Below are 24923 nucleotides of genomic sequence, written 5' to 3' on the forward strand. Positions count from 1 at the left end.
ATTTGGATTCCATCTCGCCGCCTACAGAATTAAAGGTAATGAGCGGCAGCCTTTTCTCCTTTCTTGCGTCGGAGTGGCCACGTACCGTGTGATAGTGAAATTATTTCCCCGACGCGACATAACAACTCTGTCCTACGACGAAATTTTGTCTGCATTAGATGCGTATTTCAAAGAATCAGTCAATGTAGTTGCAAAAAGGTATACCTTCTTTCTTACAAAACGTACGGCAGGTCAGACTAATAGAGAGTGGGTTGCAACCTTGCAAGGCCTTAATAGGGATTGTACTTTTGAGTGTGAATGTGGACTCCCTTATTCAGATACTATGGTACGTGATGCAATTGCACAGAACGTTTCTGATGTTCGTATACAGGAACAGATTTTGAAACTAGTCAATCCCTCCCTTCAACAAGTGATGGACATATTGGATTGGCAGGACACACTTGACTTTGCTCAGAAATCATTTGAAACTTCGCCACCCGTGTGTCAGGTTAACCGGCCCGCCGGGCGCGCTGCACAAAACAGTCAACAGCCCTCGCGCCCGTCCGCACGTCCAAGCTCTCCGCCACGTGTGCCGCGCAAGCAAGCAAATGCAGTGCTAAAATCATGCCCGCAGTGTGCTACTAGACATTCGCGTGAGAATTGCCCGTCACGCCAGGCTATTTGCTTTTTCTGTAATAAAAAAGGCCATGTTCAAAGTGTTTGCCAGAAAAAGCTCAGATCGGACACTCACAACCATTCCAGGCCCTTTGCTTCGCGCCGGAATCGGAATCGAACCAAGGATACTCTGGCTCGTGAAACTTCGCCCATGGAAATTCATGTAGTTCATTCCACTCCGCCCCGTGCCACTCTCTCTAACAGTGACTGTGTTCCTCCCACAAATAGTGTGCGTCGACATCGCCGGAAATGCCGTCAAATAGCAAGTGATTCTGTACCAGTGTCAGTTCACGTTGCACGAGACAGTCGCTCGTGTCGTCAGCAGGACGATAAACTTTTTGTAGATTTGGACATTAATGGCAAAGTGATACCGTTCCAGCTCGATACTGGAGCTGCAGTTTCACTGATCAATCAAGATACGTACAAACAGCTGGGCACACCTCCGTTGCGTGCCGCAAATGTTAAGCTCAGTAGCTATTCCGGTCAGCATATCCCTGTGTTAGGACAGTGCAGCCTTCTTGCAACATACAAGGGACAAACAAAACTTGTGTCATTGTACGTCCTTCGTTCTTCTGCTGCAGTGAACTTGTTTGGTTTAGATTTATTTCAGTTGTTTAACTTGTCTATAGTCAATCAGGTCCCATCAGTGAACCAGACTGTGCCTTCAGACAGTGTTTCTCGTCTATGTGCAGAATTTGCGGGGACTTTTTGCACCGGGCCTTGGTTGCGCTAAGAACTATAAAGCACATTTGGAACTGAAAGTAAACGCGTTACCGAAATTTTTCAGAGCGCGCAATGTTCCCCACGCATTGCGTGATGAGGTCGCAAAAACTTTACACAATTTGGAATCACAAGGTGTGATTGAACGTGTGCAGGCTTCTCTCTGGGCATCACTCTCAGTAATTTTGCCAAAACCTTCCGGAAAATTGAGACTTTGTGTGGACTTCAAGGCAACAGTGAATCCCCAACTAGTGATTGCAACTTTTCCTTTACCCCGCCCGGAAGATCTTTTTGACAAACTGTGGCCGGGAAAATATTTTTCGAAGTTGGACCTCGCAGATGCGTACTTGCAAATACCAGTGGACGAAGACTCCCAGCACGTTTTGGTGGTTAACACGCATCTTGGTTTGTATCGATTCAAACGACTGCCATTCGGGCGTGCATCCGCCCCTGCAGTGTTTCAGCAATATCTGCAAACTGTTTGTGCGCCGGTCCCTACTGCAGCAAACTATCTGGACGATGTTGTGATCTCCAGAAAGACGGAAGAAGAACATTTAGCCAATCTCAGCACATTATTTCAGGTCTTGCGTCAAAATGGTCTTCGCTTGCGGAAGGACAAATGTGTGTTTTTTGCTCGGAACTTACCATATCTGGGACATGTAATCAATGCCCAAGGCATACATCCCACTCCAGAGCACCTCCGTGCCATACAAGACTTGCCTTCGCCGCAGAATTTGAAGCAGCTCCAGAGTGTGCTGGGAAAAATCAATTATTATCATCGCTATGTGCGCCACGCCTCTTCCATTTCAGCTCCGCTTCATCGCTTACGCCGTAAAGGTGTTCCGTTCGTCTGGACGACGGAATGCAAACGCGCCTTTCGCCAGTTGAAATCGGCGTTGCTTTCCAATACTTGCCTTACGCCATTCGATCCCCAGAAACCCCTTTTGTTGATGGTGGATGCATCGGATTTCGGGATCGGTGCTGTGCTTGCGCACAAAGATGGATCGCACGATCGCCCTATCGCCTTTGTGACCAAATTGTTCTCGTCTGCGCAAAGAAATTATTCACAGATCGAGAAAGAAGCTTTGGCTCTCGTATTTGGTGTTACTAAGTTTCATGATTTCTTGTATGGTCGTCACTTTACCATCATCACAGACCACAAACCTTTGACGTCGCTTTTTCATCCGAACAAGCCTGTACCTCCGCGTACAGCGCAGACATTCATCTGCTGGTCTATTTTCCTCTCGCAGTACCGCTACGATATCTTGTATCGGTCCACTGCTAAGCACGGAAACGCCGATGCGTTGTCCCGTTTGCCTGTTGCTGAGGATAGAGCATTCGATTCTTCTGAACTTGCTTGCATGTTCTTTGATTCGGACACCGATGACGTGGTCGAATCGTTTCCGATTGATTTTCGTCGTGTAGCTACAGCCACAGCTGCTGACCCTGTCCTTGCTACCGTTCTGCGTTTTGTTGCCACGTAATGGCCCTTGTCAAAGTCACGGATCGGGGATCCGTTGGTTCACCGATTTTTTGCTCACAAGGAGAGACTTTTTGTACGACGTGGTGTTTTACTGTTGCGTTCTGATAATGATCAGTCCAGGGTCGTGGTCCCACGTTCGTTACAGTCCTCTGTCTTACAGATTCTCCACCAAGGACATTGGGGTATAGTGCGAACGAAACACCTTGCTCGTCAGCACTGTTCTTGGTTCGGAATCGATGCTGCGATTACGAATATGTGCTCTTCTTGCATGGCGTGTGCCGAACAACAATCCGCCCCACTGCGGAAATTCATTGCATGGCCAAAAGCCACTTCCCCTTGGCAACGCTTACACATCGATTTTGCTGGTCCGTTCTGGAATGCTCAATGGTTGGTTGTTGTCGATTCATTCAGTAATTTTCCTTTTGTTGTCCGGATGTCTTCACGACGTCTTCTGCCACCATCCAAGCGTTATCTGCTATCTTTTGCATTGAAGGTCTTCCACAGACTATTGTTTCCGACAATGGCCCACAATTCATGTCCGCAGAATTTCAGTCATTCTGCAAGGCCAATGGTATTCAACATATGACATCCGCGCCGTTTTCGCCTCAGTCAAACGGTGCCGCTGAACGATTGGTCCGGACTTTCACGTCACAGATGTTGAAGTTGAGAGAGTTGCATTCTCGGGAGGACGCGTTATTGCTCTTTTTGTCCTCATATCGCTCTCAGCCCCGAGATGGTCGCTCGCCGGCTGAGCTGCTCCACGGTCGTCCTCATCGAACCTTGATGTCTTTGCTACATCCGCCGCATCAGGTTCCTGTGCAGCGGCAGAGACCTGCTTTTGCCCCAGGCGACGTTGTGTACTATCATAACTATCGAGGTTCACGGCGTTGGCTCGAAGGGCGCATTCTTCGCTGCCTCGGCCGCACTATGTATCCGGTTTTGGGGGCCTCTGGTGAGGTGCGTCGGCATCTCAATCAGCTGCTCCTCTGTCGTCGCACGGGTTCTGCCGCTCACTGTCTGCTTTCAGCGACGGTGCCGTCCGGTCAGCGCCCTGGGGACCCATCTACTGGCTCGCCTCAGCCCCAGGTGTTACCGACGATGCCTTCCCTTTTGCCCCATGGCGACGCGACGCCACCGCCGCCTGTTCTCCCGCCGGCGACGCCCGCAGTGGACGCGACGCTGCAACCGCCGGGTGCCCCCTGGGTCACGCGCCGCCGATCGCTTCCCGTGACCCATTGTCCTCCGCCATGGACTTCTTGCCCGCTCTGGACCATAGGACGTCTTCGCCCGTCGGGTGCCCCGACCCGATGGAGGTCGACCCTTCGGCCCCTCCTGTCTCTCTACGGGCGCGTACACCGCATGTTGGCGTGAACCCTGGACTAGGTTTTCAGGCGTTTCCTAGCTCCCCTCGGACCGAATGGCAGGGTGCGGGTGGCGCGGCCTCGCCTGTTATTAGGCTCCCCACCTCATCCCATACGTCAACATGGGGTCCTACCCACGGCGGGCGGAAGCCTTATCACACAACCGTGCGGCGATTTGCGGGGGAAGAATGTGGTGTCACCGCCAGACACCACACTTGCTAGGTGGTAGCCTTTAAATCGGCCGCGGTCCGTTAGTATAGTTTTATTAAAGACTGAATTTGACTCTTTAAATAATAAGATAGAAAATCTGAAGTTAGATTTAAAGAGTGAACTCACTAGTTCTTTGAATACTCACGTTAATCAACTATTTACTGAATTTAACCAAAGACACGATGAGCATCTTCAAGATTTAACTAAAAAATTAGAATTTGACATTGAAGATAAATGTAATAATGTAGAAACAGAACTTGTCGAAAAATTTGGATCATTTCAAAGCATATGCAATGTTACATTTGATGTTGTAAATCAGAGGTTGCACGCCCTGAAGGAGAGTGTTGAAAAACAGGATAAGCTAATTCCTTTTGTCCAATCGCAAATTGCAGACGTAATCATTCAAGCAGATAACATGGAACGAAATGTTGAAGAGAAACTAGCCACTTCAGACATAGTAAATATAAGTAATCTGGAGGAATGACAACGTTTCTTCAAATTTAGCTTCAGAACTTACTGGTACTAAGACACAATTAAAGCTTTTGGCCATTAAGGCCTTTGTCAGCAGTAGAACACACACACACACACACACACACACACACACACACACACACACACACACACACACACACACACAACTTGCACACACGTCTGCAGTCTGAGAGCTGAGACCAGCTGTTGGTCTCAGCTCTCTGAGACTGCAGACGTGTGTGCAAGTTGTGTGTGTGTGTGTGTGTGTGTGTGTGTGTGTGTGTGTGTGTGTGTGTGTGTGTGTGTGTGATTATATATATATATATATTAGTGCTGACAAAGGCCTTAATGGCCGAAATCTTTAATTGTTTGAATCTTTTTACTGTGCCTATTGCGACTCAGCATCTCCGCTATATGGTGAGTAGCGACTTTCCTTCTCTGGTATTGTTACTTTCCATCCTGGATTTTCCATTGTTTGATACTAAGAGAGGCATAGATAATTTATGGAAAGAATTCAGACTTGTCCATGATAGAGTAGAAAACAGAATAACTTTACCTGATGTTGTGTTACCTAGTAAAGTGGTGATTGTTTTGCTGTCGGGAGACTTTCACACAAAATGTAACGAGAAGCATTGGTTTGCACTTGCTCAAGTGAGCTTAATATCAGATCCATGGGATCCGGGCAGAGTCACATCTGTCCCCCAGGGGCATTAACATTCTGTGTTAACGAGCGGAGTGACGACTGTCGGATCCCTAGTTGTTTTCGGTGTTTCTTCTGTACTATTTTTCCTGTACCGAATTCCCTTCAAATCTTTAACTATTCTTTAATCTATTCTTGAATTCTTAAACTATCCTATAATTTTAGTACATACAAAACCGGATATGACTACAAGATTGAGACCAATTTAAGAGAATCACAAATGAACAGTGATCTTTAGACTTGAAGCGAAACAAATACAATGTTATATTAGTGGAAAGTATAATATGATGGTACTATTTAAACCGACTGATGTCAAGACAGCTTAAACTGAATAGAGCATTTTGTGTGTGTATAACAGTATAGTATAAACTGAATGACTAAACAACTATTTTTATCATAGTGCATAATTTTCTATTGTTTACAGAACATTTTATACCTTTTATGAGACGTGAAGTGGATGGGAGGGTTTGTATTAGTTTTGGAAGGGGTGGGTAGTGTAAGTACAAGCTTGACTAACATGAAACACACACCACACCTTTCAGACAACCCTCACAGACAAGTGTGACTGGTTCTTCACCATTTGCCATTCCATAGGGGTTGCTAAGATTTTTCTTTGGGGACTTCAAAAGTGAAGGTGAGAATATCTGTTCTGTAGGAGGTGTTTACCATCATATTTCCTCTGGCTTCTCACTCAAGTACCGGTGAAGTAGGGATCCTGGGGAAGGTGGGTGGGAAGGGTTTCCTGTCTTTGGGGCTATCTTCTTTCTCTTCTTCAATCGTAGCAACGATTTCTACTTTTTCCTTTCTTACTTCTCCTCTGAGTACCTGAGTACCAGTCTATCTTTTCCTCTTTCCACATGCATATACTTCTATCGCTGAAGTCCTTCTTATTTTCCACGGTTTCCAATAACCTTCAACTTATTTCATATAATCACGCCAAAGAATCAGGCTACACAAACACACTTGCGCATACACACACCATAACATGAAGACGCAAACAATGAAAGTCCAGATTAAAAGGATGTGAGAACCATCAAGTGTTGTAGGGGAAAAGAACGCGCACATAGAGAAATATGCACTTATGGTTGTTCATTGTGATGGTTCTACATTACCTAGTTACTTGAAAACAACTATCATGTTGCTAAGGAGCATAACTAATGAGCATAAGTCAGGGAGGAACTAATTGTGATAATTATTCAGGAATGTCAGTCTAACAAATATTCTGACGACTTGTAGGATTGTAGGACTCTTATAACCTAAGTAAGCATCTTATATATTGAACAATGTATGTAGGCATGAAGTAGATGCTGGAAACATAGTTGATACATAAAGGAGGACTCTAGGGTATAAAAGAGAAGTATGAAAAAGCAAGCATGAAGGATGAAGTAGGTTTTAGTTTTACCAGATAATATTTAGTTATAGTGTACTTAAAGATGTATACTAGGGCAATGAACCATGAGGCCTACTCAAGAAGGATAAGGGGGGACACACCCAGCATGTATTGGATGAAATAGGCAGACCTATACTGTGTGAACAGGGGCACCAAGAAGGGGATTGACCTGTACCATAAGAAAACAGGAATTAAAAAAAAGGGGGTGCACCTACCAAAACAGGAGGAGAAAGGGTACTCATAGGATCAACCCGTATGTGAGGTATGGGTACTGTTTCTGGAGGGGAAAGGACAGTATCATGACAAAAGTCATAAAATTTTGTAGAAATTATTCTGGTAGCATTATTATATTTTATGAGTGTCAATAGGAACACTTTTATTTTGCCTATAGTTTCTCCAGACTACAAGAAGTTTATAAATAATAAGACCATTGTAACTAAAGACGTAGTACAAAGAATTAGAATAAAGAATAAAGTACTCAAGTGTCATGAACACCTGGAGTTTGCGATTGGAAATTGAGATAGAGTCCTAACGAATCCTAACTATTAGGAAAACTTACCAGACCATGATGGAACATTCGGGGTTCATATCAAAATAGCGTGAGAGCAGAATAAATGAAAGATTAGCTAAAATTTATTCTAAATGAGTACAAAGATCTATGTTGGAATGTATATTGTTAGAATTGTATGCGATACAAATTTACATAATGATTGTATAAAATATCGCATGTTCCATTTTAGGGGGGAGAATATGTATCGAGAATTTCAGAGTAAATTCTAGAGCCATTCGGCCTTCCACCGTTTCGAACACCCGACATTTTAGAGGTGAGTTGGAGAAACGAATACACCTATTTGTATGTGCAGGTCAAAAAACAGTTACAAGAAAAAGATGGACCCGACAGCCAAACAGCGGCTGACAAGTATCTGCTGTACGGTCCACAGAGTTTCCGTGTACGGCTAGAGAAGAACAAGAAAAATGTTCATCCACATATTGGACTCACTTGAGACTAGGGACTTTTAATTTACTTCATGTCTTGGCTGTGAACGAAACAAGACACATGTATGATGTTCATAAATTATTTGGTTATCAAACCAATGGTATCTGAATATGTATAAATGAGCCCAATGTTTAAGGACTAAGTTAGCTTGAAGAAGTTGTTGTCTGGGGAAGTTGAAAATATAAAGAGATTGAACTGAAAAGTATTCTACGAGTACCCAAATTATTTCAAGGATAGAGAAGTAGTTTAAGAAATTCCTTTAACCAGCTATAGTCTTCAGAGAAGAAGCTTTTGGGAGATCAACGTAGCTGATTACACAGAGAAGAGGATCGGCTACACACAACATGCAAGTTAAGTGACTTGAAAGATGAGTGAGCCTTGCAACCCAATACCACACTGTCTCTTGTTGTCCAAAAAATGTTAGACATGGTTCTGCAAGGCAGCAGGCAGAGTATGGAAACAAACACTGATTTCCACGTCCAATGAAACTATAGACTTTTGTTAAACACTAAAAGAGGTAATAAAAATGTGTAGATAGATGGAATAAGTTAGCATTAACAATTAGAGACACTATGTCAAAAGCAAATCAGAGAATGATGATGACTTGCAAAACAAAAAGTCAAACACACGTGTTGCTATAGAATTTGTCCTGCCATTGTGTTGCAAAATCTGTGTGCTGCAACCTTAAATTGTTCCATGCACATATTATCCTCACTCAAGTAACAGGAAAATATGAAGACAGTAAAAACGCTACTGGTGTGGTGTAAGAGATGGCATTTACATCAGTAAAAAAATTGTTTTCAATGTTGGTTTTTATCATGCAATAACAGAAGTCAAGTTTTTACTCTGAGAGACAAAACAGTGCATGCAGCAAAGGATCAAAAGGACAAAAACAAGAATCCATAGAAATGCTTGCATAACATTCAAGAGACTGAATTTAATTTACTAAAGGAGAAAATATATAAATGCAGCAGGCAAAAGGGAATATAGACCTCTAAAAATAAGACTGACAGAAAGTGTGAAACGGCTAAGCAGGGATGGCTAGAGGACAAATGTAAAGTTGTAGAACCATATTATCTACAGGAAAAATGCAGAACCTCTGGAGGAAAATTAAGAGCTCTGATAGCTAGCCACAACTAAGCAAGGGAGGTGAAGCTGGATGGTGAAAGAAATATACACAAGGGCAGTGCAACGAAAATAAACATCAAAACAGTATTACAGAAAGGGAATAGGGAGTCAATGCAGATGAGATGGAAGATATGTTACTGTGAGAACAATGTGTAAGTGGGAACCAATGCCCCTCAGAATTTCTGAGATTCTTGGGATAGCCATCTATGAGAAAATTATTCCACCTTGTATGCAAGATACGTGAACAGGCACAATATCCCCAGACTTCAAGGAGAAAAGAAGGAAGATGCTGATAGGTGTGAACACCACTGAACCAGCAGCTAACAAGTCACAGTTGCAAAATACTGATATGAATTATTTACAGAAGAATAGAAAATATATTAGAAGTCAACACGGGAAAGATTAGTTTTGGTTCCAGAGAAATTTGGGAACGCATATGGAAATACTGGCACTATGACTTATCTTAGGAAATATGTTAAACAAAGGCAAATCTAAATTTATAATGTTTGTGAATTCTGAGAAAACTTTTGATAACATTGACTGGCTTACTCTCTTTGGAAATTTCAAGGTAGAAGGATAAAAGACTGGGAGGAAAGATTACTCACAACACATACAGATACCAGACTGCATTTATAAAAGTCGGAGGACATGAAAGGAAAGACTAGCTGAGAAGAGGGTGAGATTGTGTTGTAATCTATCCCAATGTAATTCAATCTATACACTTAATAAGCACCAAAGTAAACAAACGAGATATATGGAAAAGGATTTTCTCAATTGTCCTGATTTTTTTTGATTTTTTCAAACTGAATACTCTGGATTTAATCATAAGAAGTTTGCAATATTAGATCACTAAACCAAAATGGTGGCAATACCTTATTAACAGAATAAACACCATTTTTTTCCAAAAAACAAGAACAATTTTATTATTTACAAAAAAACATTAAGAAACAAAGTAGACTCTCTCCTAAGTGTATATCGTGTAAACAAAAACTGTGAAAGTCTTCATCTCATGATGATGATTATCAGTCAGTAGTTAGTATGTCCACCCCACACACAGATCAGTACTTCCACTCTGTGAGGCACACTCCATATGAGACCATCAACTTTATCTTGGGGTATGAGGTTCTACTCCTCAATGGGAGCTTCAGTGGTGTCCTGAAGATTGTCAGGTCGATGCGGATGCTGTGCAATGGCCACCTTGAACAGGTCCCATGCTCAACTGCATTCATGTCTGGAGACTTTACTGCCCAATGCAGTCAATTGATGTTGAATCTTTGAAAACACTGAGAGACTACTATAGTGCGTTTACAAGTAGTTGTGACTTTTCACGTTTGGCTGACCAGCAGGGTAAACGACGCCATTGCCCAGGAAACACCAATGGAGAGCCAACTTTCCCTTCCACACCGCCAGCGGTTTAGCTGGTAAAGTTCCCATGTCGAACAAAGAGTGCCACATGGTGTCACATATTAGATGCATCAGATCTCATTATAAAGTCGTATTTTCTGTCACTGAAGTGTTCTGTAGTTGTCAGATATTGTGAACATGGCATTGTGTTGGCACTGCATTAGTAACAAAAGTGCAGTACATCTGAATACAAAATTTGCAATAAAAGTGTCATCCAAGAACACGTTCACCAGCTAGGAAGATAACGTTCTGCTGCAAAACATTCCACAGATTTCGACAACAGTAATGGACACAACGCCACACCACTCTGTTGTGATGTATAAAGCTCCAACAATGCAGTCGAGGAAAGTGGATATTTTACTCTGGGTACAAAGAAATGTTCCTTGAGGTAAAGTTGAAGCATGTATAAGACGAAGTTAATGGAACTTGTAGTGCCGTACAAGTCAAAACTTCACACCACCAGGTCAACGAACTGGCTAATTGTAAAGGGAATAGTTTGATCAGGCTTCCTTCATATCATACTCATTTAAATCTGACAGAGTATATGGGCCTAGGTGAAAAATAATGTGGAAGAAAACAAGAAGCTTACGCTCACTTCGGTTGAAATGCTGACAAAAGAAGCCACCACGAAGGTTACACGAAAGGACTAGGCTTAAGTTGTCAGCCAAATGAAGAAGGTAGTTGATGAGACATTGATTCATGAAGGACTGTAACGAGTTTTGAGGAGTACTTCCGCTTCTTTTGTCAAAACACAACAGAGTTTATAAATATTCACCTCACTAATATCCTAATGCAGTTGAGATTGCAACAGAATCCCGAAACAGTGTATTATTAAACTAACAACAGAGTGTAGGTCAGGACAATAGTTTATGGAACAGCCCATTCGCAATACAAAAAATAACTTATAACCTCTTCACTTATATTGTTACAAAACCCACAGCAGTTCTTGTTTCACCAGCTATCAATGGCCCTCAATAATTAAATTACATCACTGAAAAAATATGTAGTTGTTTGAATACCACAGTAGATATGGAAGTTTCACAAATGGCAAAACACTCTCATCTTTGGACAGTATCATTTGCCAAAATCTTGTTTCTGTACCTCAAACTGTTTAGGAGATACGAGCAATTTATGAATCTTTCATTCTAGTCTTTTCACCGACATACAAGTTCATCATGGAGCGCTTTACATACATTCCATTTTCTCAAGATTGGAAAACAGACAGCAATGTCCTTCCAACTTTAAAGAGTAATTCAATTTATCATCTCCATTTAATACGTAGCAAAATTTAACCTGACATGCACCAAAAACAAATTCATAGCGATACCTATTTTTCATTGCAAACCAAGAATGTCTTGCAGTAGTTTACCTACCATCAAAATGTCAGAATAACTATGACACTAATAAAATGATAGGGCATACATTATGAAACTGATGAATAAACTATAAGATGTGCAAGAATGAGAGATTATTACCAAATAGTTTCTTCAAAATCATTTGACTAAGACAGCAGATTTGCCAGCTTGCAGCAGGGCAGCACTGTGGTTAGCACACTGGACTCGCATTCGGGAGGACAAAGGTTCAAACCCATGTCCGGCCATCCCGATTTAGGTTTTCTGTGCTTTCTCTAAATCATTTAAGGCAAATGCCAGGATGGTTCCTTTAAGAGGGCATGGCCACTTTCCTTCTCCATCCTTCCCTAATCTGACGATGTGCTCCATCTCTAATGACATCATTGTCAATGGCTGTTAAATACTAATCCTCTCCTCCCTGACCGGCTTGCACAGCTTACTGTTCATGCAGTCAAGCAAGCCTGACAGGTTCCGTACCAAGTATGCCTGGCATTATACCATGATCACCTGCTGATGTGCCAAGCACACGCTGGCAACTATGCTACCCTCCACTCACTCCATATTGAACTGTCCAAAGTCGCAACTTATTTTAAACGCACTGTAGAGCACGGTGCGGTCTTGCATTGTCAACAACTAGGATGAAGTTGTCACTGACTTCACATCTGTAGCGCCTTGCAGTCATTTGTAGGACCTCTTGGAGCTATCAGAGACCAGTCAAATTGCTACAGGTTGGAATTAGAGGGATATTGATGTGCAAGAGCACTGGTCCTCCAATTGTGTCAGTTCGGTTGGTTCAGTGCAAAACTTCTCATCAATCTTCTGGACTGAAGACCACCTTGATGCAATCTATGCACTGTTTGCTCTAAGACACGAATCCCTGTTGCCCGGGAGAAGTCATTTCCAATATTTCTGACAGTTGATGCTGGGTGCCTCAAGCCGACAGTTGGAGGAAAAGCTCCTGCATTGGTGTTGTCATACAAGGATGACCACTATGATGCCTGTTGTTCACATTTCCCACCTCTCTGCATTTTCTCCACACATTAGACACACCACTTTGACATGTAACTGATTGGCAATATCTTGCTTTGTTTGACCGGTTGAAAGTAAATACACTATCCTGATTCTATCAAGTGTTGTATGCTTCTATGCGGCATGTTATTGCAGTGCTGAACACAAACTGAATGAAACTGTTGTTAATACTGGACTGCTCAGGGTGTCCTGCTGCAACACGTTATTTTTAAATGATTGGGAAACAGCCACAAAGCATGCCAGTAGTAATCACCATCCAGTATATTGACTAACTGGATAATGCATGAAGTGCCTAGGTCAAAGTGACCTCTAGTATTGTAGACTACATTTTACGATAGTATTCAAAAACTTTTGTTGGGCAGTGTATGTACTTTGCTTGTACTAATTTTGTTTGTTTATTTAGCATTTGATGCTCCACAATAATAAAAAGTACATTAATAGTTACAAAGAAAGAAATTATAAACAGCTAGTTACATAAACAAAAGGGAGAACACACAAATTAATAGATAATATAATGATGTAGTTCTTCAATATGTGGTACCATCTGAACAACTTTGCTGCATTCACAGATTGGAAAGAACTGCCAACCTCAATTGTAGAAAGTGGGAGCTATTCTTTCTGTCCTACATCTCATTTGATACAGTTTGAATCAGGATACACGAGGAAAGTTTGAAGCCCGGGACTTTGACAGTTGGTTGTGACACACAAGAAGACTCACTGGAGTACTGAATATTCAGATGGACGGTTGAAGCTACTGGCTAATAAGGTCAAGGTTGTTCTCAAGACTGTTTGATAATCGGATTGCAGAACCTCACTGACTGATATTTTGTATGGAAATAGAATGATTATTCTGTACTCTCATAGAAAACCAAGTGAGGGCTTGCTGCCTTCTTAAGTGTGCTGGTGCGATGTTGCTTAGCACCAGCCTAGGCAAAGTGTACCAGCATAGGCTAACAAAATATGATTACCATTTTGGTTTCAATGTACTCTGCCTAAAAGCAACGACAGGATACCTATCAGTTGTTTGAGATAGATAACATTGTGTGCTGCTCGTGTCAAATTTCATTTTTGGAGAATCGTTTATTATCAGAATCACTGACAGTGTTGACTAAAACACACTGCTGCATCTGTATTATTACTTTAAAAAGCACAACCAGTTTTGTAACATTAGTTACATTATCAGATAAAGTCCTGAATAAAAAGAAACTGTGAAATAATACCCTGAAGTGACAACCTTGGATAAAAAGAATATCAGAACATTTCCAAAAACGGCTGAATGCAAGTAATATAAAACATGGCAATGACTCATACTTACAATTACAGCATAATACTGTAGTACAATTGATATTAAACTTTCTCCCCTGATCTGTAGAATTTCCCTCCGTTCTAAAAACGATGTCACAGCCCATGACAGACCCATGTAGAAGGGGGGCTGATGAGCAGAATCTAAAATGATATATAAATAAACTTTTAAAGTACAGTGTGATGAGAGGAACGAAAGAAAACAGAAAAAACTGGATCTGACAAGTGGAGTACAGGCTAGCACCACAGCTGACCGCAAACTAACACAGAAATATACGCTGGGCCACTAGACAGGTGTCGCATGTCCAGAAGAGCTATGGCAGACTCTCGAGTGTGAAAAAAGTACTACGAATTGGGTTAACACAAGGTTAAAAAGTCAGACACAAAAGAACATGTAAACTGTATACTATTAGAGGGCATAAATAGCATAGTGTGGTAAACTATTAAAAATGTTAAAACTAAGAGGAGAAGGACCCATAAAATATCAAATCATAAAAAAAAACAATGATGCATTGATGAAGGGGGGGATAAAGAATGAGGCAATGTGCTATGCACAAACAGGTAAATGGGCTGGGTTATTCATTGATATAATCAAAATTAGCTACGGTCAATTTATGTTTCAATTCAAGTTTGGTGATGAGACTACAGCTAGAAAATTGTTTTTAGGCATGGTACATCTCTAGCTCTTCTAGACCATTAGGCACACTGCCTTTACGTTCCCTATGCAACATCGAGAGGTTGGACAAAATGTCTGGTAACAGAGCTACCTGCTTCGGAAAAAAGATATCCCAAAGCTGAGTTAGAACCCAAGCCAGACGAATGTTCTCTAAATCTACCCACCTGGCTGATATATTCATTCAGGCAGCCATTACATATAATTCAGTAAACCCCTGGAGACTTGAAAGGATCACCCTCGATTCGTTCTTTTCCCTACGTGTGAATCTCTCCCCATTATTCCTGGGAATGAAGTATAATGGGACAATCTTACACGTTAAAGGCTGTTTGCCCACACAACATGAAATACTACCATAGCACGGAACACTATGATATGAGAAGATTTTAGTAGTACATTTACCTAATATATTATGCCCTACCGCGCAACCGCTACGGTCGCAGGTTCGAATCCTGCCTCGGGCATGGATGTGTGTGATGTCCTTAGGTTATTTAGGTTTAAGTAGTTCTAAGTCTAGGGGACTGATGACCTCAAATGTTAAGTCCCACAGTGCTTAGAGCCATTTGAACCATATCACGCCCTCCTGGGTCTTTTTATGGTCTGATATTTCATGAGTCCCTCCCCTTTAAGTTTTTCAAAGAGTTTTGATATTTTTAATAGTTTCCCATTTAAGCCTCTAATGGTGACCAGTTTATAAGTTTTATTGTAGTATCTGAATTTGTAATCTTGTACTGACCCAAATCCTAGAATTTTTCTCACATTCAAGAGTCCACCTTAGCTCTTCTGCAACTGTGCCACATGCCTAGGGGCCCTTCACACATTTCCATGTTAGTCTGCGGCCAGTTATGGTGCTGCCCTGTACTCCACTCACTGGGTCCAGTAGATCATCATATGGTTTTCTCTGGTTTTCCTTTCTTCTATTCCTATTTGTTTCCTCCCTCACACCATACTTTACAGTTTTTTTTTTTTTTTATTTTATGTTTTTAATTCCTTTTGAGGTTCTGGCTATTAGCTCCCCTTCTACACTAGTCTATTGTGGGCTGTGACACAATGTTTAGAATGGAGTGAAATTCTAGAAATTGGGGGAAAAAGTATAATATTTTTTTACTCCAGTATCATGTTGTAAGTATTGGTCATCACCAAATGTCAGATTAATTGCATTCAGCCAATTATGTCAATGATCTGACATTCTTTCTAACCAAGGTTGTCACTTCCTGGAATTCTTTCATGGCTCTTTCTATTCATAACTCCACCTAATGATGTAACTAATGTTACAAAACTGGTTGCACTTTTTAAATAAAGTAACAATACACCTGCAGAGGAGCTTTTTACTCAACATGAAGTCTTTTAGCTGTGGATGTCCATAAAATAAACTTTTGTCCCCCTCATTGAATCAACTGAGCAAGAACTGGAAATTTTAGAATCTTGCCCCCATCTCAGATAATTTTCTGTGAATGTGCATGCACCTGATGCCTTTACAATAACAAATCATAATGGTAACCAATACCTCCCCAAGAACACGGCCGACATCATTGCGGGCATATATGCAGATGGTGGGTCTGGGTGCCTTTGCAGGGGAGGGCCAGTCGGAGGTGCCGTGGTAGCAGAGCCCGCCACCAGAGCGACGCCACACAGCCACCTCCAGGCACAGCCGCTCCCAGCGGGAGCAGACGCGAGAGGCAGCACCCAGTAACTCGTCCACCGACAGCCGTGACAGGATCTCTAGCAGCATCTCATCTGGCAACAAGTCCACTGGTGTCGCCGGCATTACCTGCTGGTACCAAGTGGACTATAATCAGCCAACACATAGAGGAAGAGGTGGTATAATTTTGATTTTTCATACATATTGCCACAATTTCTTTCCTATCTATATAAGAGCTGCTGTGCACATACTGTGTCATGTCTTTGATTTATTTATACAACAATTTTTGAGGAATGTTGCTTGAGGCAAAAAAAAAATACAATTTGTTTTATGGACCCCTGCACAATCTGGGAAAAATATTTTGCTGGTAATCTGAGCCCCATGGGATAAATTCAAAATATTAAACCAGAATTTGCAAGAAAGACAGTTTTATTAAATCAAATATAATTATAAGAGTGTACAATGTACAATTCTACTTGGAGATCATCCCCACACTTAGATTTATTTAAAAAAATCGTGTTTAACAAGATTCTTATAGCTTCAATACTTTGAAAAACACTTTATCTATTTACACAAATCACACACATAAATTAGTCTTATAACCGCATAAATTAAGTTTTACAACCGGCACACTCACTATGAGCTGACATTCCAGAGAGCATACGCTACACCCACAGTTCATCAACACCATCTTCTGTATACATCACATCACACAGAGGCAAGCAGTGTCATCACTGATAGGCTTGCTAACATCAAATGCAGCTTCAGGATCGGACTCACCCGAATCTAAGTCTGAATACCATGACTCGCCATCAAAATCTCTGAGTGATAGAAGCAATTTTCTCTTGTAAACTTCTTGGGAATCTGTTATTAGCCCTATTATTATTATTATTATTATTATTATTATTATTATTACCGTTGATTTCTTGTTCTCCACTTGGTATGGTGACTTCCTTTCTCTTACAAGCTCCGTCCTAGATTCTTTCACGACACTTTCACAAATTCTTTGAATTTCCTTTTACATTCTTTCACTGCTCTCCTCTGTTCTGCATTAAATAGCACCACTTTACATGGAGATGATGATATTAAAGCAACTTTTATAAACTTAGGGCCTTTGTATGTCATTTTTTGTTTGGGCTTTGAAATGGGCCAAATGTCTCCTGGTGAAAGAGCTACTTTAGGTTTCACTGATGTGCAAAGTCTGGAGGGGCCAGCTTCTTCTATATCCCAAGAACATGGCAAAATATTGTGGTTGAAATTATTTGAGGTCCCAACAGAATTTGTAGATTTCACCTCTTCAGAAGAATCAATAGCAATTTATCCTTTAGAGAAAGCATTCCACTCTTGTTGGAGACTTCACAGATCTAACTATGACATGTTGCCCCCAGAGGAAGAAAACCTGGATTCACCAAAAAACAGGCAGTTTAAGAGTAAACAGTTTAAGAGTGAACTACTGGCGGGTCGACAGAAGCGTCCGATCCAACGCGTCGGCTTTGACCCGTGACGTAAGGGTGTTGTCGTGTGTGACATCATGACGGCACGGAGTTTGGTTTTGTTTTTGTTTCCGTCATATTTGTGACGTCATGGGTCAAAGCAGACGGGTGGGATCGGACGCTTCCGTATTTCCAGGATGTGCATGGTTCAACCAATTCATGAACCACCACAAAAGTGTTCTGTCTGTTCTAAAACCTTCAGCAACTTCACTTTCTCATGCCAATGGTTCACTAAGGAAGCTGTAAACAAATTTTTCAACATTCTGGAGCCTGAGCTTGATAAACATTAAGTATCCACCAGATCGTATTTTCAGAAGAGAGATATCCATCGTGCAAAGCAAGGTTCTTCGAGTGATTGGTCTTAGAGGCATACGGCAGGTTAGAGCTTTAAGTGCTGCTGAGAGAGTGGCTCTCATTATTACTTCGTGTTGTTTGAATGCTGTAGGAACACTTATACCACCACTGATGATTTTCCAAAGGATAAACGTTGTAGAGATTTTAACGGAAGATGTCTTACCTGGTGTCATTGGAATATGCCATCTTTCTGATTTTATTCAAGGAAATCTAATTACATGCTGGTTCAGACACGTAATTAAGAAGACTAAGCCCACAGCAGTAGATCCCATCCTCCTAATTCTTGGTGTGCATAACACACATCCAAAAAATATTGAGATGGTTGTTATTGCTCGGAATAATCACATTACTGTCATAAGCCTCTCCCTCATACAACCCATAAAATGCAGCCCTTGGACAAGACATCTATTGGCTCAATGAAATACTAATACAGTGAAAATATTCGACAATGGATGTGCAATAATGACAGGAACCTTGGACCATATGGCATTTCGGAACTACTTGACAAGGCTTACCTAATGTGTCAGACTGATATAATTGCTGCCAGTAGGGAAATACGGAAGCGTCCGATCCCACCCGTCTGCTTTGGCCCATGACGTCACAAATATGGCGGAAACAAAAACACACACACACACACACACTTTCCACAAGAAGCCTAATGACACTAACGGGACAAGCGCGGGAAATGGGGTGTTTTGGGTGGGGGGGCAAACTAAATATAAACAAATTTAGACGCCTTGCGTAGCTACAACGTGTAAGTGAAGACAGCCATGCATGAATACCCACCCACCTCCCCAGGGGTCGTAACCCCTGCAACCCATAGAAGATAAAGATGCTTCAGTAGCTGATTAGTGTTTCTTGTCTTTTTTAAAAAAAAATCTCACGGGATAGAACGAACAGATCAGAAAGATAAATATAATAAACTAAAACAGAAATTCGAGGAAACAGATAATTAAAATAAGTAATAAGTGTTTTTAAATAAAAAAAAATCTCACGAGATAGAACGAACAGATCAGAAAAGTAAATAAAATAAGATAAAACGGAACTGGAGACAGCCACACTCAAACCAAACTCCGCGCCGTCATGACGTCACACACGACAAAACCCTTACGTCACGGGTCAAAGCCGACGCGTTGGAACGGACGCTTCTGTCGACCCCACATCCTGCAACTTCACTGCTGAATGAGTGTGAGATTCCATTTTTCTTGTATAAATGGAAATATAAACGCTGCACATCGTCTCTTGTGAGACCATATAATTTAGATTCCATTTTAATTAAATATTTAATAAGTTCGTCTTCCGTATTAGCAGACAAAATTGGCTTCCTTCCCATTTTTCGACTAAATGCTTCTTCAATAGGTCTAGGTACAGAAGACGATTTTGCTGCCTTTGTTACGCCCATTGTTTTCTCTGACAGCACCTGTAAAACTCTTACCATGTCTTGTTTATCCCAAGTTTTTCTTTTTCGTTTCCTCCTACGGGGCATCTGCAACATAAAATTGAACAGAAGCTCTGTAGTGATTCTAATTTTGACCCCTTTTGTTTTGGGTGATGATAATACCAATTGTGTGAAAAAAACTTATCCCCGTCTAACCTTAACCGTAAATTACAACATTAATACAACAACATAATCTTTGATACATGTGCAATAGAACAAAAATATCATAAAGATCACTTTCACAAGCATAATTACAGTAATAATGCTACAAATGCCTACCTCACAAAGTTTTTGACAGCGGTGAAAAGAAAATAACCTCGCTGCAGGCTGGTGAAACTAGCTACTGACTCAGCGCTCTACTGGGGAAACTACGAACTAGTTATGGGGAGCTCGTGAATGAGTTGTTCAAATGAACGCTTCACTCCAGTGAAGTGTGAACTAACCACTCAATTTCAATGAACTGGTACTTCAGACTCTTCACAGATAGCACACTCCACACTTTCTTCTAGTTCACTCACTCATTCTCCCTTCACTTCAGTCCTCCCTCTACTGCCTGTCGACTAGTGGCGGGCAGGAAATCGCGTATCTGTTAGAAATCACAGTGACTGAGAAGTCACAGATATCACAGTAGCAACTTTACAGAATCTAACTGCGATTTCAGTCACAGTTAGCAGTCGCAATAAGTATTTCACATTCAAAGACGTGAGCCATCTATTGGTCGAATTTAGCACTGCTTTCTGCGATTTCAGTGACAAGTCGCAACTAAATAAGAGTCGCAAGTAGCATCTAAAAAGCGCGGTTAACAGTGGCATGTGTTGGCCAAAGTTCGTACTACGTCCATCTCTGCGGTACGCTATGGAGTGCAACTGCGATTTCCCTGACAAGTCGCAACAAAGAGTCGCAAGTAACAACTAAAAAGCGCGGTTAACATACTTTTCCTAGTGTCATCTGTTGACCGACGTACGTACTTCGTTGTGAGAGCCTTGTGCCTCACGAGATCGATGTGCTGTGTGTGCATATGAAGGGCTTATTTCAATAGTGGTAAAAGTCCATTTTTGTTCATTTTGAGATACAGAGTCGTAAAGTTAAATGAGCGCTGAAAAATCTGCAGTTGAGATACCAGAAATATTCAAGCATATGGCTTCTTGCTAGAGATGAACCTTTATTTATGTTTGTTTGGATCACTAATTTCAGAAGCATTATAGACAGAAAAGTGGAGGTAATGGACTTGTACCACTATTGAAATAAGCCTTTCATATTATATGACGACATGCACATTCAGCATCAGTTATGGTTGGTCAAATACTGCTGTGACTCTGAATGTATTATATTATTAAGAAGCAACATTTCCCTTTTCTCCTGAAAATATCAAGTAACGTAACAAATGTATTTGATTCTGCTTCCAATATGACAGTTTTGGTTAATACTCCACATGCCTACAGGACTTTGCAATGTTAACACAGCAGAACTCAGACATCTGTATAAGTGTAGAGAAATGAAAACAGTCATATGAGTGCCTCACTTTTGTTCGGACACAGTTCAAGACTCGGGAGAAAAGTTTTACACCTGGTGTTCTACATGGCAACTTCACACACAAGAACTTTTTGCCGACACTACTACCACCTACATAAGTAAGCTTTTCCTGTGTTACTTTCAAATAATGCACTTAAGCTATTCCTGATTTAACTGGAAGATCTATACTTCCCACTTTCATATCAACAGCCTCAAAATGCATATTGCAGACTTCGGGATATGTTACAGGTCAGTGTCACACCAAGATTGTGGAGAATGGGGGGGGGGGGGGGGGGGCGGGCGGCATGTCGCTCTCCAACAAGTGTTTACCAATAAGTAAGTGGCGGAAAATTATGGGTATAGGACGGCTTAAACATGTGGAAAATGAGATTTTTATTATTCACTCACTGTATTTGACATTTATTATTCCTTTAAAATCGCACAACAACTTCAATAAAACACAGTTTAATCATTCACACACTTATTTCACTTTTAAACTGCAAATCCTCTAAGAGCTGTCTTGAATCTTCACGAGTCTCTCCCAACAGCCTTGATGTAGATAGATACGTACAGCAACCAGTAATCAGAGTCAGAACTGTGTCTGCAAAAACACAAGGATTATTAAACAATTTTTGCTGTCATTAATTACTAGCAATATAATTGACAGAGTAGATTGCTAATATTTGCTATAATGAATATCACATATGCAATAACGATCTCACTGAAGTAATTAAGTCCATCGAAACGCTTAGAAACTAACCTCTCGTCTGACGAAAACGGTCTAAAGACGCAGTGGCAATTTCTTCAGATCTGTTGACAATGATATTTTGAGTTATCACTTTACTGAGTGACTGAAATGTAGTTCAGGTACCTGTGAACATAACAATATGTTAGAATTCATTTTCTAAATACGAACTATTACGGTACTGTAAGGCTACTTACATATTAATTACACTATTAATATTTTCACAGTTGTTTCTTTAATACAAAATTAAAGCCAACGGAAGAAAACACGTAAAACATACTTGCCAATGACAGGTTTGTTGCGATGCAATTTTCTGTGTTGACAGATGTAACTTATTCATACAGTGGTAAGTCGCAGAAATCGCAGGAGTCACAGAAATCGAAGAAGTAGCAGAAGTCACAGAAATCGCAGAAGTCACAGAAGTAGCAGAAGTCGCAGAAATCGCGGAAGTAGCAGAAATAGCAGTGGCGGAGGGATACACGACCTATGTTCCTTAACTGCGACAAATCGCAGTTAAGAATAACAGATACTGAAAAGTAGCATTCACAGAAATCACTGATATCGGAAAATCGCAGTTTAGCCCATCACAACTGTCGACGAATCGCGCGGTGTTTGTTGGGAACGATAGGGTTAGGAATGGTGTTGGTGCTGAGGGGCGAGGGGAAGGCAGCGTCAGCTGCTACCTGCACTGCTGACATCGTTACCTGTGGGCCGTGACTATTTGTGCAGTTATACCACGCGTCTACGGGTAGCCTACCTTTGGCAGCGCTTGAAGACAAATGAATATTAAAGATACAAACGAAGAGGCTGGCTGTGTGAGCACGCACAGCCAACATGAAAATAAAAGGTTTGTTAATAACACTGAAAGAGGGATTTTACCTGAAATCGTACCAATGAGTACAGGTGACAGTTTACGTTTTGAATCTGGTGGGTTATTATTCTCAACAAAAATAAAATCTACAGGAAAACTTCTGAATAATTACTTAACGTAGGTATATAGACTTTGTGACACTGTTAAACAGACTCATTCTATTTTTGATTAAATTTTAAAAGGAACATAAAATTGGACTGCATTTCGTTGGTAGCCCTATTTTTCAGTCTATGAATACAACAAATAATGTTTCATTTGGCAGATAAAGACTTTTTTGGGCGCTTCATGAGAAAATGTCGAGCAAGATTAAATGTAGTACCTTCTCTGTTTATCTTTCCTTTGTCCCCTTCGACCATGCTCTATTTAAGTTAACTCAGACGCTGTAAGAGCATAAAACGTTGCGTGCACGTTACTCCATAGTTCCGCCATCTGTTGGTAAAATTGTGAAGTATTACGAAGCTTTATTGTACGAGCGAAGCGAAGCAAGCGTAGCAGCGGCTGAGCGGCGAACTGGGCAACTTCGCCAGGCTTCCGTACTTCACGAATGAACTACTTCATTTGAACGCTTCACGGCAAAGAGTGAAATGAATGAAGTAGTTCACGGGAATGAACGAGTTCGACCTATCTCTACTACGAACTAGTAGAAGCACCGGATGCATTCACGAACAGAATGCGCCTTGTTGTTTATTGCGTACTTGGGAAACGCAGATTACCTACGGGGGACCTTCATACCACCGCTACCTCTACTACATCTTTACCAATCAAAGTTTAATTAGGTAAACAACGCCAAGGCAGTCGCGTTTCATCGGTATTGTAGGTTTGACTAGCAGTTAAGTTATTATGTTTAACCAAACCGAGAAAAGTTTCTCTGTATTCTTCAGCTGCATTTTGATCTGCCGAACTCCCCACCTACGTCAACCTTCCGAATTCCACGAGTTTTGAATCGGTGTAGCCAACCGTAAGGAAACACACGTAATCCCAACTCATCACGTAAGTGTTTACCTTTTTCCTTAATCATAAGCCTAGTTACTAGTTTTCCTTCAGACATTTTCGGCACAGAACTACATGTACAAAATTTCATCCAACAGATCTAGTTTGGGCTTTTTCAAAGTTTTTCAATATTCAGTGTCTTTTACTGCAATTGAAAGTGAGGCAAACTTTTGAAGTGCACTTTTATTTAGTTTAATATCATGGACTTTAAAAGAACAGACTTCACATTCTTCCATAATCTTACTATATTCTTCCATAATCTTATTTCTATTCTTACCTTTCTCAGTCCGTTTAATGATCTCAAGCTTTTGTTGTATTGTAAGCGTAACACGTATATGTTTTACCCACACTTTCTTTTGAGAGGTGCTAGATTGAGAAAACGTACCCACAACAATATGTAGCACTACCGTAATTGCTTTAAAACACCATTTTTTAATCGGTGTGGAGAGTTGGTACACGACAGAAGCTTCTGACAGGCGACTGAAACAATTTTTGGCTATACGCGACTCGAAATTGTTGACCAAAATGGTTCAAGTGGCTCTGAGCACTATGGGACTTAACATCTGAGGTCATCAGTTCCCTAGAACTTAGAGCTACTTAAACCTAACTAACCTAAGGACATCACACACACCAATGCCCGAGGCAGGATTCGAACCTGCGACCGTGGCGGTCGCGCGTTTCTAGACTGAAGTGCTTGGAACCGCTCGGCCACTGCAGCCAGCAATTCTTGACCATCCCCGGGCACGACCGAATTCTACCGAACATGTCAGAAATATTCAGCATGTATGATGCGATGCCCGATTGTTGAACGTGCCGGACTTGTAACAAAGCTGGTTGATTCCACCCAGCTGATACGTTATTCTCACCACTTATACGGCATATGCACAGTAACACAAATTTTGACTATTAATTCAGGGCTTATCCAAGTTACCTTTATTATCCATCACATTTAATTGGTTAATTAGAATCAGTTGGTGTAATTAGTTTGCCTGAAAATTGTGCTA

The 24923-nt window shown here is 41.2% G+C and overlaps 1 protein-coding gene across 4 annotated transcripts in view; it reads right to left on the reverse strand.

The window, feature by feature from the left end:
- LOC126236615 (uncharacterized) overlaps positions 1 to 24923 on the reverse strand; it is a 206682-nt gene that overhangs the window by 38996 nt on the left and 142763 nt on the right. Inside the window, exons 1-3 of one of the 4 annotated variants that reach the window (XM_049946056.1) lie at positions 20081 to 20382; positions 19799 to 19849; positions 16382 to 16645 (exon numbers count right to left, since the gene is read on the reverse strand). In XM_049946056.1, the coding sequence (XP_049802013.1) occupies positions 16382 to 16645; positions 19799 to 19849 (315 nt within the window). In that variant the 5' untranslated portion in view covers positions 20081 to 20382. Of the gene's footprint in view, positions 1 to 16381; positions 16649 to 19798; positions 19850 to 20080; positions 20383 to 24923 lie in introns of those variants that run through there. The other 3 variants (XM_049946054.1, XM_049946057.1, XM_049946055.1) reach the window with 3 other exon arrangements.

Source organism: Schistocerca nitens, chromosome 2 (genome assembly GCF_023898315.1).
Source record: "Schistocerca nitens isolate TAMUIC-IGC-003100 chromosome 2, iqSchNite1.1, whole genome shotgun sequence".
NCBI classification, from domain to species: Eukaryota; Metazoa; Arthropoda; class Insecta; order Orthoptera; family Acrididae; genus Schistocerca; species Schistocerca nitens.